The sequence below is a fragment of the Saccopteryx bilineata genome, chromosome 6, assembly GCF_036850765.1.
Source record: "Saccopteryx bilineata isolate mSacBil1 chromosome 6, mSacBil1_pri_phased_curated, whole genome shotgun sequence".
Classification (NCBI taxonomy): domain Eukaryota; kingdom Metazoa; phylum Chordata; class Mammalia; order Chiroptera; family Emballonuridae; genus Saccopteryx; species Saccopteryx bilineata.
Genome location: NC_089495.1, coordinates 204,803,552 through 204,816,825, shown reverse-complemented (window position 1 = coordinate 204,816,825; position 13,274 = coordinate 204,803,552). Strand labels below are relative to the sequence as shown.

The window sequence follows — 13,274 nt, the reverse complement described above, 5'->3', positions numbered from 1 at the left end:
TCACTGATGCTTTTCATTTTCTTTTACCTTTTTTTAAAATTCTTTTTGCTGATTTGAGTAGTTTCTATTGCTATGCCTATAAATCCACTAATCTTCTGCCATATGTACTTTGCCCGTAGTCACGTCCAGTGTGGTTTCATCTCAGACATTTCTTTTCATCTCTAGAATTTGATTTAGGTCTTTTAAAAAATATCTTCCCCATCCCTACTTAACTTTTTATAGGGTAGACTATACATAACCTAAATTCTACCATTTTTGCCCATTTTAAAGTGCCATTTTGGAGTGGCACTAAGTACATTCCCAATGTTGTGCAAACATTACAACTACCCATCTCCAGAACTTTCCAGCATCCCACACCAAAACTCCGTACCCATTAAATACCAACTCATCTTCTCCGCCCAGCCCCTGGCAACCACAGGTCTACTTTCCTTCTCGAGGAATTTTACTGCTCTAGTGGAATGATACAATCTCTGTCCTCTTGTGTCTGGCTTATTGCAGTTAGCATAATGCCTTCAAGGCTTATCCACATTGTAACATGAATTTTCCTCCTTTTTAAGGCTTAATATTCCGTTGTATGGGTAGACCACATTTTGTTTATCTATTCATCCACCAGTGGACAATTAGGCTGTTTCCACTGTTGGCTGTTGTGGATAATGCTGCCATGAATGTGGGTGTGCAAATATCTGTTCAAGTCTCTGCTTTCAGTTCTTTTGGGTTTATGCCTGGGAATGAAATTGCTGGGCCCTGTGGTGATTCTATGTTTAATGTTTTTTGTTTGTTTGTTTGTTTTTGCATTTTTCCAAAGCTGGAAATGGGGAGGCAGTCAGACAGACTCCTGCATGCGCCCGACTGGGATCCACCTGGCACGCCCACCAGGGGGCAATGCTCTGCCCATCTGGGGCATTGCTTTGTTGCATCCAGAGCCACTCTAGCGCCTGAGGCAGAGGCCACAGAGCCGTCCTCAGCGCCCGGGCCAACTTTGCTCCAATGGAGCCTTGGCTGTGGGAGGGGAAGAGAGAAACAGAGAGGAAAGAGAGAGGGAGGGGTGGAGAAGCAGATGGGTGCTTCTCCTGTGTGCCCTGGCCGGGAATCGAACCCGGGACTCCTGCACGCCAGGCCGACACTCTACCACTGAGCCAACCAGCCAGGGCCTATGTTTAATGTTTTGAGTAACCACCATACTGTTTTATAGAATATTTGTACCATTTTACATGCCCACCAGCAATGCATGAAAGTTCCAATTTCTATACAGCCTTGTCAACACTTGTTACTTTTTTTTTTTTTAGTGAGAGGAGGGGAGGCAGAGACAGACTCCTACATGTACCCTGACCAGGATCCACCCAGCAAGCCCATTAGAGCATTGCTCCGTTGCTCAGCAACCAAGCTCTTCTTAGCGCCTAAGGTAGAGGCAATGGAGCCATCCTCAGCACTCAGGGTCAACTCACTCCAGTCAAGGCATGGCTGCAGGAAGAGTGGAGGAGATAGAGAGAAGTGAGAGGGGGAGGGGTGGAGAAGCAGATGGGCACTTCTCCCTGTGTCCTGACTGGGAATCGAATCTGGGACTCCCACATGTTGGGCTGATGCTCTACCACAGAGCCAACTGGTCAGGACCTTGTTACTTTTTTAATATATATAACACCCATCCTAGTGAATGTAAAGTGGTATCTTATATTTTTTATTTGCATTAGTGATTAGTGATGTTGAGCGCCTTTTCATATGCCTGTCAGCCATTCATATATCTTCTTTGGATTAAGTGTCTGTTGAAGTCCTTTGCCCTTTTTTTTTTTTTTTTTTTTTTTTTTGTATTTTTCTGAAGACTCCTGCATGCACCCGACCGGGATCCACCCGGCATGCCCACCAGGGGGCAATGCTGCTGCAACCAGAGCCATTCTAGCGCCTGAGGCAGAGGCCATAGAGCCATCATCAGTGCCTGGGCCAACCTTGCTCCAATGGAGCCTTGGCTGCGGGAGGGGAAGAGAGAGACAGAGAGGAAGGAGAGGGGGAGGGATGGAGAAGCAGATGGGTGCCTCTCCTGTGTGCCCTGGCCGGGAATCGAACCCGGGACTCCTGCACGCCAGGCTGACACTCTACCACTGAGCCAACCAGCCAGGGCCTACCTTTGCCCATTTTTTAATTGTTTATGTTTTGTTATTGAGTTGTAGAAGTTCTTTATATGTCCTGGCTATTAATCTCTTATCAGATAGATGATTTGCAAACTATCCCGTTCTGTGGGCTGCCTGTGCATTCTGTTAACAGTGCCCTTGGATGTAACTCTGATGAAGCTCATTTCTGTTTCGTTTCCTGTGCTTTTGGTGTCATCGCTGATAAATCAATTGCCAGGCCCATGTCATGAAGTATTTCTTCTCTGGTTTTCTTCTAAGAATTTCACAGTTTTAGGTCTTTGATCTATTTTGAGTTAATTTTTATATGTGATATAGATAAAGTAAGGGTCCAACTTTTTTCTGTATAGGAATCCAGTTTTCCCAGCACAAATTGCTGAAAAGACTGTTCTTTCCCCATTGAATGGTGTTGGCACTGTTGTCAAAAATCATTTGGGCCCTGGCCGGTTGGCTCAGTGGTAGAGCGTCGGCCTGGCGTGCGGGGGACCCAGGTTCAATTCCCGGCCAGGGCACATAGGAGAAAGCGCCCATTTGCTTCTCCACCCCCACCCCCTCCTTCCTCTCTGTCTCTCTCTTCCCCTCCCGCAGCCAAGGCTCCATTGGAGCAAAGATGGCCCAGGCGCTGGGGATGGCTCCTTGGCCTCTGCCCCAGGCGCTGGAGTGGCTCTAGTCACGGCAAAGCGACGCCCCGGAGGGGCAGAGCATCGCCCCCTGGTGGGCAGAGCATCGCCCCTGGTGGGTGTGCCGGGTGGATCCCGGTCGGGCGCATGCGGGAGTCTATCTGACTGTCTCCCCGTTTCCAGCTTCAGAAAAGGGAAAAAAAAAAAAATCATTTGGCCTGACCTGTGGTGGCACAGTGGATAAAGCGTCAACCTGGAAATGTTGAGGTTGCCGGTTCGAAGCCCTGGGCTTGCCTGGTCAAGGCACATGTGGGAGTTGATGCTTCTACCTCCTCCCCCCTTCTCTCTCTCTGTTTCTCTCTCTCCATCTCTCTCTCTCCTCTCTAAAAATGAATAAATAAAATTTAAAAAAAATATCATTTGACGAGCCCTGGCCGGTAGCTCAGTTGGTCAGAGCATTATCTCAATGTGCCAAGGTTGTGGGTTCAGGCCTTGATCAGAGCACACGTAAGAATCAGCCAATGAATGCACAAATAAGGGGAACAAGAAACTGATGTTTCTTTTTTCTCTCTTCCTTCCTCTCTCTCTCAAATCTGTTTAAAAAGTTAAGAAAAAAAAATCATTTGGCCATGTACAGGGTGGGTCAAATGTAGGTTTACAGTTGTGATTACATGAAAAAGTTTATTTTTGTATTATTATCTATTCATTATTTATTTTCCATAGAAACAACTGTAAACCTACTTTCGCCACACCCTGTATGGGAGGCCCAACGTTTATAAGATGTCGGATGCAGTTATAACTCCTAATGTTCTTTTTTTTTTTTAATAAATAAGTTTTTATTAATTTTAATGGGGTGATATCAATAAATCAGGGTACATATATTCAAAGAAAATATGTCCAGGTTATCTTGTCATTCAATTATGTTGCATACCCATCACCCAAAGTCAGATTGTCCTCCATCACCTTCTATCTAGTTTTCTTTGTGCCCCTCCTCCTCCCCTTCCCCTCTCCCTCCTCCCCCCCCCAACAACCACACTCTTGTCCATGTCTCTTAGTCTCGTTTCTGTGTCCCACCAATGTATGGAATCATGCAGTTCTTGGTTTTTTCTGATTTACTTATTTCACTCTGTATAATGTTATCAAGATCCCACCATTTTGTTGTAAATGATCCGATGTCATCATTTCTTATGGCTGAGTAGTATTCCATAGTGTATATGTGCCACATCTTCTTTATCCAGTCTTCTTTTTTTTTTTTTTTTTTTTACAGTGATTAAAGCCTTTAAGCAAACTCTTGGCCAATACAACATAATTCCTAATGTTCTTATCTGTTCCTTTTCAGCTGTCCCCATTGTGGTTGGTTTACATTGCTCATTTTCCTCGTGGTGGATCGTGTTGCTTGTGACTTCACAGGCCTGACAGTCTTTGGCTGCCGAACACTGTTAATTAAGTGTCCCCTTGTTGGGTGCCGAATATTTCTGTGCTCCTATACATCCTCTTGAGCTTTGTCCTGTGACAGTTCAGTTACTGGAAAGAGTTTAATCTTTTTTTGGGGGGGTCTTGCTGGTGAGATTTTTTTTTTTAGGTAATTACAGAGCAGTGCCCATTCTAGGACTAATCATTTGCCACTGCAGAAGACAGTCTCTGGGGTGTTCTGTCCCCAGAAGTTGTCACCTTGGTCTGCCCAGACTCTCGGCACTGTCTCCTCAGCTCAGCGCGCGGGGCTCCGCGTCAGTGTCCCCGCCTCGTGCCGCAGCCCAGAAACTCTCGGCAGGAAGTGAGGGCAGTCACAGGGCCTCCCTTGTCTTCCACCTGTCCGGGGTCACTGTCCTTACATTGGTCTCTATCCAGAGCCTTGAAAAAAGTCACTGTTTTATGTATTTGGTCTGTTTTCCTCTGGTTGCTTCGGGCAGAAGGGTAAGTCTGATCCCTGTCACTCGTTTGGCTAAAAGCAGAAGTGTCTAGCCTGACCAGGCGGTGGTGCAGTGGATAGAGCATCGGACTGGGATGCGGAAGACCCAGGTTTGAGACCCCGAGCTTAAGTGCAGGCTCATCTGGCTTGAGCAAAGAAAGCTCACCAGCTTGGACCCAAAGTCACTGGCTTGAGCAAGGGGGTTACTCGGTCTGCTGAAGGCCTGTGGTCAAGGCACATATGAGAAAACAATCAATGAACAACTAAGGTATTGCAACGAAAAAAACTAATGATTGATGCTTCTCATCTCTCTCCGTTCCTGTCTGTCCCTATCTCTCTCTCTCTCTCTCTCTCTCTGTCCCTGTAAAAAAAAAAAAAAAAAGATAAAAGCAGAAGTGTTTACTGCTGACTCTTTCACCTGTAAGATCACAGGGTCTCTGGGAAGCACTGTATATGAGAGCGGTTAAGTGGAAGGGTCACGCACACAGTAGGTGCTTAATTGGCCATTCCCTCGTCACCCACCAAAGGTGAGTCTAACAGGCCTGACTCCTAGGAATCTTAGCTTGGCAGTGACGTGGCTGGACTTAAGGAACTCTCAGACCGGAAACCTTGCAGCTAGAGCTATGCTAGCCCAGAAATCAGTGTCCTCTAACCCTGAGGACCAGAATAGCATAAAAGTGCCGTGTTGGGTCCCCTAGAAGGGCCAAGTCAGGACTGTGAGCTCGCGGAGATGCCGTTATCCCAGTAGACGTGGTGGGCAGACATCGTTTCACCCCGAGGCTTGGCTCAAACAAGGCACGGCACCGTGCTCCCCTTGCCGAGAACTGATTCAGGAGCCGACATGGCACCCCGTTCTAGATGTAAGACCTTGAAAGTCTGGAGTGGCTTCTGGGAGAGATTTCCTCCGTTTTAAGCGTGTCATGGGAAGAGCTCCAGATGGTCTCATAAAGGAAAAAAATAAGTCTCTTAAGTCAAAGTTCAAGTTTCTTTTAGATGCAACCAAAAGGACTGTCACTGAGCCTGCCACCTGGAGGCTGGAGGTCTTGAAATCGGCTGAGAGCTGTCAAAAGACGTGTCCAAGGCCACCCAGGGGGTGTGGGGAGCGGTTGGCCCGTCGGCCTTCCGGCACGCGCCGGCCCCGCCACAGCCCCGAGCTCCCGGGTCAGCTCTGATGTGGGGGCCTCAGAGTTCGCTGGCCCAAGTCAGTGTTCCGTTGTACTGAGCAAGGGCAAGCAGATACCAGAGACTTCCTTTCATTTGTGTGTTGAAATCACATCTAGGGAGGCAAAATATCAAAGTCCCCCAAGCTGTAACCAGCACGGTTACAGGTAATCACAGCAGTTTCTGTATAGATCTTTCTGATTGAAAAGAACTTGGCCCAAAGGTCCTTCCTGGGCCAACAGAACGGGGCAGACCTCTTAGAGCAGGAAGCTTCTCCTCACCCTGAGCGTCCTCCATCCTGGGAGCATGTGTGGGCCACCTGGCCAGCTGTCAGTAGAAGGGACTCGGAAGACATTGCTTCACGTCCAGACACTGCTTGGAAAAGAGCTTCGGGCCGTATGGAATTCCAGTCTCGAGAGAGAGTCTTCCCCTTGCCCACCTGGAAGACCCTCCCGAGCCCTGAGGACGTAAACATCCATTCATTCCAGTGAGTTTTTGCCCCCCCCCCCCACTGTGCTGGGCTCTGTGCTAGGGGAGGGGTATTCAGCAGTGAATAAAACAATCCACACGCATGTGGAGGAAAAGGCAGATAAGTAAGTAAATGTGCCCTATAGAGTCAGATAGCTGTAAGTACTGTGGCAAAATCCAAATCGGGGACACGGGGAGTGACAGGCTGTTTTTTTAGGAAGGGTGGAGGGAAGAACAGGTGAGGTCCTAAGACGGGTTGGAAGACCATTGGAAGGCTGGTGTCACTGGGAGGAGGAGAGGCAAGGGGGTGTCGTTGGAGAGGTGACGAGGTCAGACCACGAGCATCTGGCCGGCCCTGAGGGGCACCTTCTTTTCCTCTTGCATGTGATTGGACCGTTGGAGGGTGTGGAGCAGAGGGAGGACATGGCCCCACACAGGTGTGGGGAGTCCCTCTGGCTGCTGTCCCCTTGTAAGCCCCTGCCATACACAGTAGTAAGTGCCCACTAAATGTCAGCGGCTGCTGACCTGACCTGTGGTGGCGCAGTAGATAAAGCGTCGACCTGGAAATGCTGAGGTCGCCGGTTCGAAACCCTGGGCTTGCCTGGTCAAGGTACATATGGGAGTTGATGCTTCCAGCTCCTCCCCCCTTCTCTCTCTCTCTGTCTCTCTCTCCTCTCTCTCCCTCTCTGTCTCTGCTCTCTAAAAGTGAATAAATAAAATAAAAATTAAAAATTAAATGTCAGCGGCTGTCACTACTTTCAGCCTCCTTGGACTCTTGGGATCACTGAGGCAGAGACCTGAATAGTCACCTCGTGCCCCCAGGGCCCTGTACAGAGGGGTGCTCAGAGCGAGTGACTCGGGACCTGAAGGAGTGAGCAAGCAGGAGTGGGTTAAGTGAAGGGGCTGCTCACCCAGCAGGTGCTCACCCCGTTATCCCTCCTCACCCACCCAAGGCGAGTGGAAAGGACACGACAGAGCCCCGCCGAGGTCGGTCCCTGGGAAGGAGCTTGCGGTGGGGCACGCCATGGGAAGGTCGGGTGAGCACCTCTGTGGGTAAGCGCCCTTGTCTTTGGGCCTAAGGACCTGCAAGATGCAACTTGGCCGAATTTGGACCTCAGGAGCCAAAGCACACCTGCCAGTCAGCAGGTAGGGACGGAGCAGGCAAGCCATGCGGGACACCAGCTTCTAGGATCTCCAGGGTGCTTGGAGGCTCACCCCGGTTCCCCTGGCAGCGTCCAGGACTAGTGCTTGGCACAAGGGAAACCCAGAGGGTGCAGCCCTCCCAGGCACTGGTGTCAAAAATTCCAGTTCTAGGCTGTACTCTGGAGGTGGCAGAGATTGTTGTGGGCTAGCTAGGGCAACCACGGAGGGCTTCCTGGAAGATGGAGAAGATTCAGTGAAGATACTACAGAGCTGGTACCTTCCCCTGCCTCGAGCTGCCAAGTGCTGCCTCTGAACCACATCTGGCTCTCTCCCTGCGATCTAGGGGATCATGCCTTCACTTCTGTTTCAGTCCCTATTTCCAGAAAACGGCCTTCGCCTGCCCGCCATGCCTTGCCCTCCCAAGGTGGGCACATGGTGACCTGAACGCACCCTGCATCTTCTGTCTCAGCGCCTTTGGTCAGGTCGTCTGTACTGGCAGGAACTGTTCTCCAGCCCCACTTTCTAGACGACTGTCCGTCTTTCAAACCCCAGCACTATCTCCCGACGTCAGAAAAGCCCACCTGCTGACCAGACGTCACCAGACGTCACACACAGTTGGGATGAGCTGGACGCCAGGCTGGCCTTAGTTGGGCTCTGTCCTTTTGGGGTGGCTGTTATGTGCTGGTTAGGCCTCCTGTCCCCATGCAGTCATTAGTAGTGTTGCTTTCACTCCCAGATGTGTTCCAGCTAGATGACAAGTGATAAGGTGCCCCCCCCCCCACTGAAATCCTCGGGTAGGAAGCACGCTGTCACAGTACTCGGACACACATGAAGTCACTCACTCACACGGAGACTTCTGGGGTGAGGTCAGTTTTAAGATGCAAAGCAGGCCTGACCTGTGGTGGCGCAGTGGATAAAGCGTCGACCTGGAAATGCTGAGGTCGCCGGTTCGAAACCCTGGGCTTGCCTGGTCAAGGCACATATGGGAGTTGATACTTCCAGCTCTCCCCACCTTCTCTCTCTGTCTCTCTCTCTCTTCCTTTCTCTCTCCTCTCTAAAATGAATAAAATAAAATTAAAAAAAAAAAAAAAAAGATGCAAAGCAGCAGACGGAGAGGGGCAGAGGCTGACTGCAGGCAGCCTGGGCAGGGAAGTGTCTGCGGCCAGACAGAACTGAGCGAGCCGGAGAGGAGAAGGAAACTGCAGAGGAAAGAGCCGGTGCGAACACCCCAAGGTTGGAGTGTGCTTAGTTATATTTAAGGAGCAGAGAGGCGGGTGTAGGGGGAACGCGAGGCAATTGATGGCAGATGTCAGCGGGGACCACAAAACACTAGGCTTTGTCAACCACGATAAGGAATTAGGTTTTTCTGCCCATGGAGGGTTTTAAAAAGGAGAGTGACACAATCGGAGTTATTTTTTCCCCAGACCGAAAGATTTTTATTTATTTTTTTCATCATGCATATGGAAGATTCAAAGTGCCATGAATCCTATTCTGATTGGACAAAGCCACCTCACAAATATTTGTTTAGAAGCAGAGATACCAATTACAGTGATGTCGATTACAACATGGCCACTGAAGCACAGAATCATAAAAACCAGAGTTACAGATTTCTTTTTGGAGGTCATCCTCACAGAACAGGGTAACAAATTCCACTCAAAAGTCCTACAAAAGCCACCATATTTAAACTACTTCTAAGTACAGAGTTATATGAACAGGCCACAACAATTTGGTAACAATCATGAATAGCCACAAAAGTTCCCGAATGACATCAAAAAATTACAATGACCTTCTTGTAAGTGTTCTCAACAAAAAGCAAAAAACAGGCCTTGTCAACTCAATTTCCCCAGTGGGTAGACAGGGAGAAGGGGACAGATAGGGACTTACTTAAAAGCAGTAAAATGAGAAACATATAGCATTAACTTTTTACAAACCCAAGGTTCTTCCTGGATGGAGAGAACCACTCAAGTTGCAGTGTTCTGTTCATAATCATTCTCATTTTAAAAACACACTGGTGAATCAAAAGTCAGGCAGAGTCAAGGGGCTCTCTCCTCTGCTCCACCAGCTCGCGGGCATGTCTGCCTTTCCAGCTAGCTGGCCCCAGCTTCTGTTGTACTCCCCTACCAAGAGCACCCCCATTATTTTGTGTCAAGACCTCCCCAAGTCCTGGGGAGAAGACAAGGCCTTCCATGGGAAAGGGCTTGGTACTGTCACCCCCTAAATAATATGGAAACAGCCACAGAAGCCTGGGAAGGGGACGCTGAGGGGAGGCAGCTAAGCTCTGGTGCCTGCAGGAGCTGGTTACAGTTAGTCTGAAGGAACTCGGCATAAACCGACAATGAACCATCCCCATCCCGGGTGGCCCAGACCTCGGGTCTCTCTGTGAGGCAGTCCCCTTTTGAAGAGGCTAGACCTCACTGAAGGGGGAAGGGCAGGGGAGCAGCGGGGACAAAGAGCACCGGCAGTCTCTGAGCCAGCCCTCTCTCTCTGGAGACAAATTCAACAAGAAAGCCTGTTTTCCTCAGCTGTTTATAAAAAACACCTTACTTCAGTAGTTTATGTTGTTTCTAAGCTGTCACTTTAAGGAAAACAAGATGTGAGCTCTGGGCAGGTGTAGTCCCCGTGGTCAGAAACACCCCTTCCCCGGCACTCCCAACCTAGCAGCCTAGAACCAGGCAGAGACAGGGGGGCTGGATTCAGTGGGACTCCAGTGACGGACTCCGGGAGGCAGGCTTCCGGAAGAGACCCTGTCATCACCCCTGCCCGGAGCACATGTCCTGCTGTGCCAGCACAGCAGAGTTCCTGGGAGTTTGGGGGCTCTCGTATGCATTTGCAAGTGGCCCACCTGCGTCCACAGGGAGTTCTTGAGGTCCTTATAGACCTGGGAGTTGGCAGAAAGGTTGGTGGCAACCTGGGCCAAACCCGTGAGAAGAGTGATGGCCAGACCTTCCCAGATAGCAGGCTGCAGGGGAGGACCAACGTGGGTAAAAGCAGTGTAACCACAAAGACTGCGTTACCCGCTGCTCCGTGTCCTTGACCACACTCGTGCCCAAGAGCCATCTGCCATGTGCCCCCTCTGTCAGATGCCCAATAGTCAAGGAGCCTGGGGTAGCCTAGCCTTGTGATCCGGCAGCTCTGAGGCCCTAGAATGTCCCAGTCCAGATGACAGCCAGCACAACGCCCCCACTTCATCATGGGAGGTCAGACCCAGCTTGCCACAGCCAAAGTGCAGGGACAGCATCGATGGCAAGGTCCGCAGGTTATGGCCTTGAAGAGGCACTGGTCCTCCTTCTGATGACTTGTGCATGCCCGTCTCAAAAATGGGTGGGAAGGCCACGATCCAAGATGGTGGCAGTACATGTCTACAGCGTTGGTCACTTGGACAGACACTGTGCCATGAGTCCCGTGACGCGTGAGGGCCACGTGGAAAGACAACCTGGGCCGTGAAGGCCAGTCTTGGAGCTGCATCTGTTCAATGTCCAGGGGGCCAGAGTGCACAGAGAAAGCAGATGGCAGAGCACAGGTGTGGGTCCACAGGAGACGGAAGGAAATCTTACATAGGTAGGGGCCAGGTCCCAAGGCCGGACTTAGCCAGACTGGAAGCCGTAAGGCCTAGCAGGGGGCTCTGTTGGCCACCTTCCTAGGCCTCGCCTGGCTCTGTGGGGCCGATCGCCCAGCAGGTAGTACTGCAGGGGGTTGGGCCACAGGTCATCTTTAATGATCTGAGCCACCCTGTCTGCCTCTGGGAGGCTATGCTGTGAGAACCAGCTGAAGAAGCTGTGGACGGTCTCCCGGTTCCTGTGGACCAGCGCAGGGGGCTCCTGGCCGCGGTGCCATCGGATGCGAGTTGCGACGGACACCACCCGGCCCGAGGATCTGCATTCGTACTCCTTGACGATCACCTTGTTCCGGAAGTAGGGGTTGCTCCAGAAGCGAAACTTGAACTTGCAGCCACTCCTGGCATGCCTGAGATCCCTCACCTCCAAGTTCATCAGGTAGCAGAGTATATCTTCGTCTCGGGGGCTGATCATGGCTGACAGCTCCGGGTGGTTCAGGAAGACGGTGAGCCAGAAGCCGGGAATATTCTGAATGATGAAGCTCCGACGCGCTAGGTGCAAGCGGCGCATGCGCCCGAACCTGCGCTCCAGCTGCAGGTAGGCCCAGTCGGCCTGGGCCCCCACGGCCTCCAGCTCCCACTGGATGGCCTCGAACGGGTCCAGAACCGCGTCCAGGTTGAGGGCCCACGGGCCGTAGTACGCCTCCGCTCTCTCCTCCCGCTTCTCCTCCCCGGCCGGCTGCTCGGCCGCGTCCATCTCCTCGCCCACCTGCTGCTTCGGCACCTCTCCCTCCGCCTGCCCCGAGAAGATGGCGCCCTCCCCGGTCGTCACTTCCTCGGCCTTCCCTCCGGCTTCGGCCCGAGCCCCCGGCCCCGCTGCGTCACAGGCTCCCGGGGCCTCGCCCGCACCGAGGCCGTGCTCCGGGCTAGGCGCGGGGGCCGCCTCCCGGCGCCGGGGGGCGGGCGGGGCGGCCGCGGGGAACCCGTATCCCCAGGCTCCCCGAGCCCAAGCCGCCGAGGCCGGGCGCGAGCCCCCATCTTGCGCGGAGCCGGGCGGCAGGCGCGCGGCGGCCCCCGGGCTCCCCGCCTCTTCGTCGGCCATCGCCTGCGGAAGCCTCTGGTCTACAAGGACTCGGGGCGCGCGAGCAACGCGGCGAGCAACGCGGCGAGCTCCGCGAGCGGGGCTGCGGGCTGCGAGCTGCGGGCTGCTGCGGCGCGTCCGCGGACGGGAGGCGGGAGGCGCGCTCTCCTCCTCCGGCGCGCCCCGCCCCTCGCGCCCCCTCATTCCGGATGTGATTCGCTGGGGTCGCCTGGCTGCGGGGGGCGAGGAAGGCCTGATGGAGGAGCGGCGCGCTTTCCCGTGGGGATGCAGCCAGGGACGCCAGACAGAGCTGGCCCCAGATTAGTGGGGCGCAGGCGGTGAGGGTCAGGGGTGTGCCAAGCAAGGAGCAGCCCGGAGCAGGTACCGGGGGTCAGGCCCACGGCCCGGCCACCACGCCGGGCGATTACCGTTCCCCGCATCGGCGGTAGGCAGGTGGGAGTCTTCCTGTTCCCACAGTCGCCTGCGGCTCTGGGGCAGCTGTAGGACGCTTACAGCTTTGCACTGGATAAATTACTCAGGCCTATGCAGAAGGGCCCAAGAGGTATAATTTGCAAAGACTAACCACTCAAAACTGGGAGCCGCAGTTGATGGTAATTGATGAGCACACGGAGGTGCGCAAAATAGGTGAAGGAGAAATAAGGTCCGAGTGAGAGGATCTGGGGCAAGGGAAGGTCTCAAATACTGCCAACCGGGCACCAAAGGTGCATCTGCCCGGTTCCCCACACCAGCTGTGTGCTTCGGCTGAAAGGTGGACACTGTTCTAGGCCCAGGGGCTACCGTTTGGCTCTGTACCAGACATTTCACAAATGTGAACTCGAATCTGAAGGGTCTGTGCTTGGACAGGTAAAAGCCTGAATGGACCAGCCGCTGCAGCCCTAATCTCACACATGCATCTGTGTTCATGTGGTCTTGGCTTCTAAACATGTGGCCTGCAGAGGTCAGTACACCTACGCTCCTGTTCTACCTAGAAGTCCTTGCCATCTCCTCCAGAAAGCCTTCAGCCTCCTCTGGCCCAGTGGACAAGACAGCTTTGAGACCCCAGACCCCTAGAGGGCAAGGTGGGTTCCCCCGGGGCCCTAGCCAGCAATCTGACCCATTGGAGTGGACAGTGAACATTTGTCAAATAAAGGCCAAAGAGATGAAGGGCCACACAAAACACCTGTTACACACATTAACACGTGTTAGTGCCCCAAGAACT

The 13,274-nt window shown here is 52.4% G+C and overlaps 1 protein-coding gene across 1 annotated transcript; it reads right to left on the bottom strand.

The window, feature by feature from the left end:
- Positions 1-8,830: 8,830 nt before the first annotated feature.
- On the bottom strand, positions 8,831-12,710 carry LOC136308433 (putative testis-specific Y-encoded-like protein 3). The gene has a single exon (XM_066235781.1). It carries the CDS (start codon positions 12,257-12,259, stop codon positions 11,006-11,008), a length of 1,254 nt encoding a protein of 417 aa, XP_066091878.1. The 5' UTR covers positions 12,260-12,710; the 3' UTR covers positions 8,831-11,005.
- Positions 12,711-13,274: the final 564 nt, after the last annotated feature.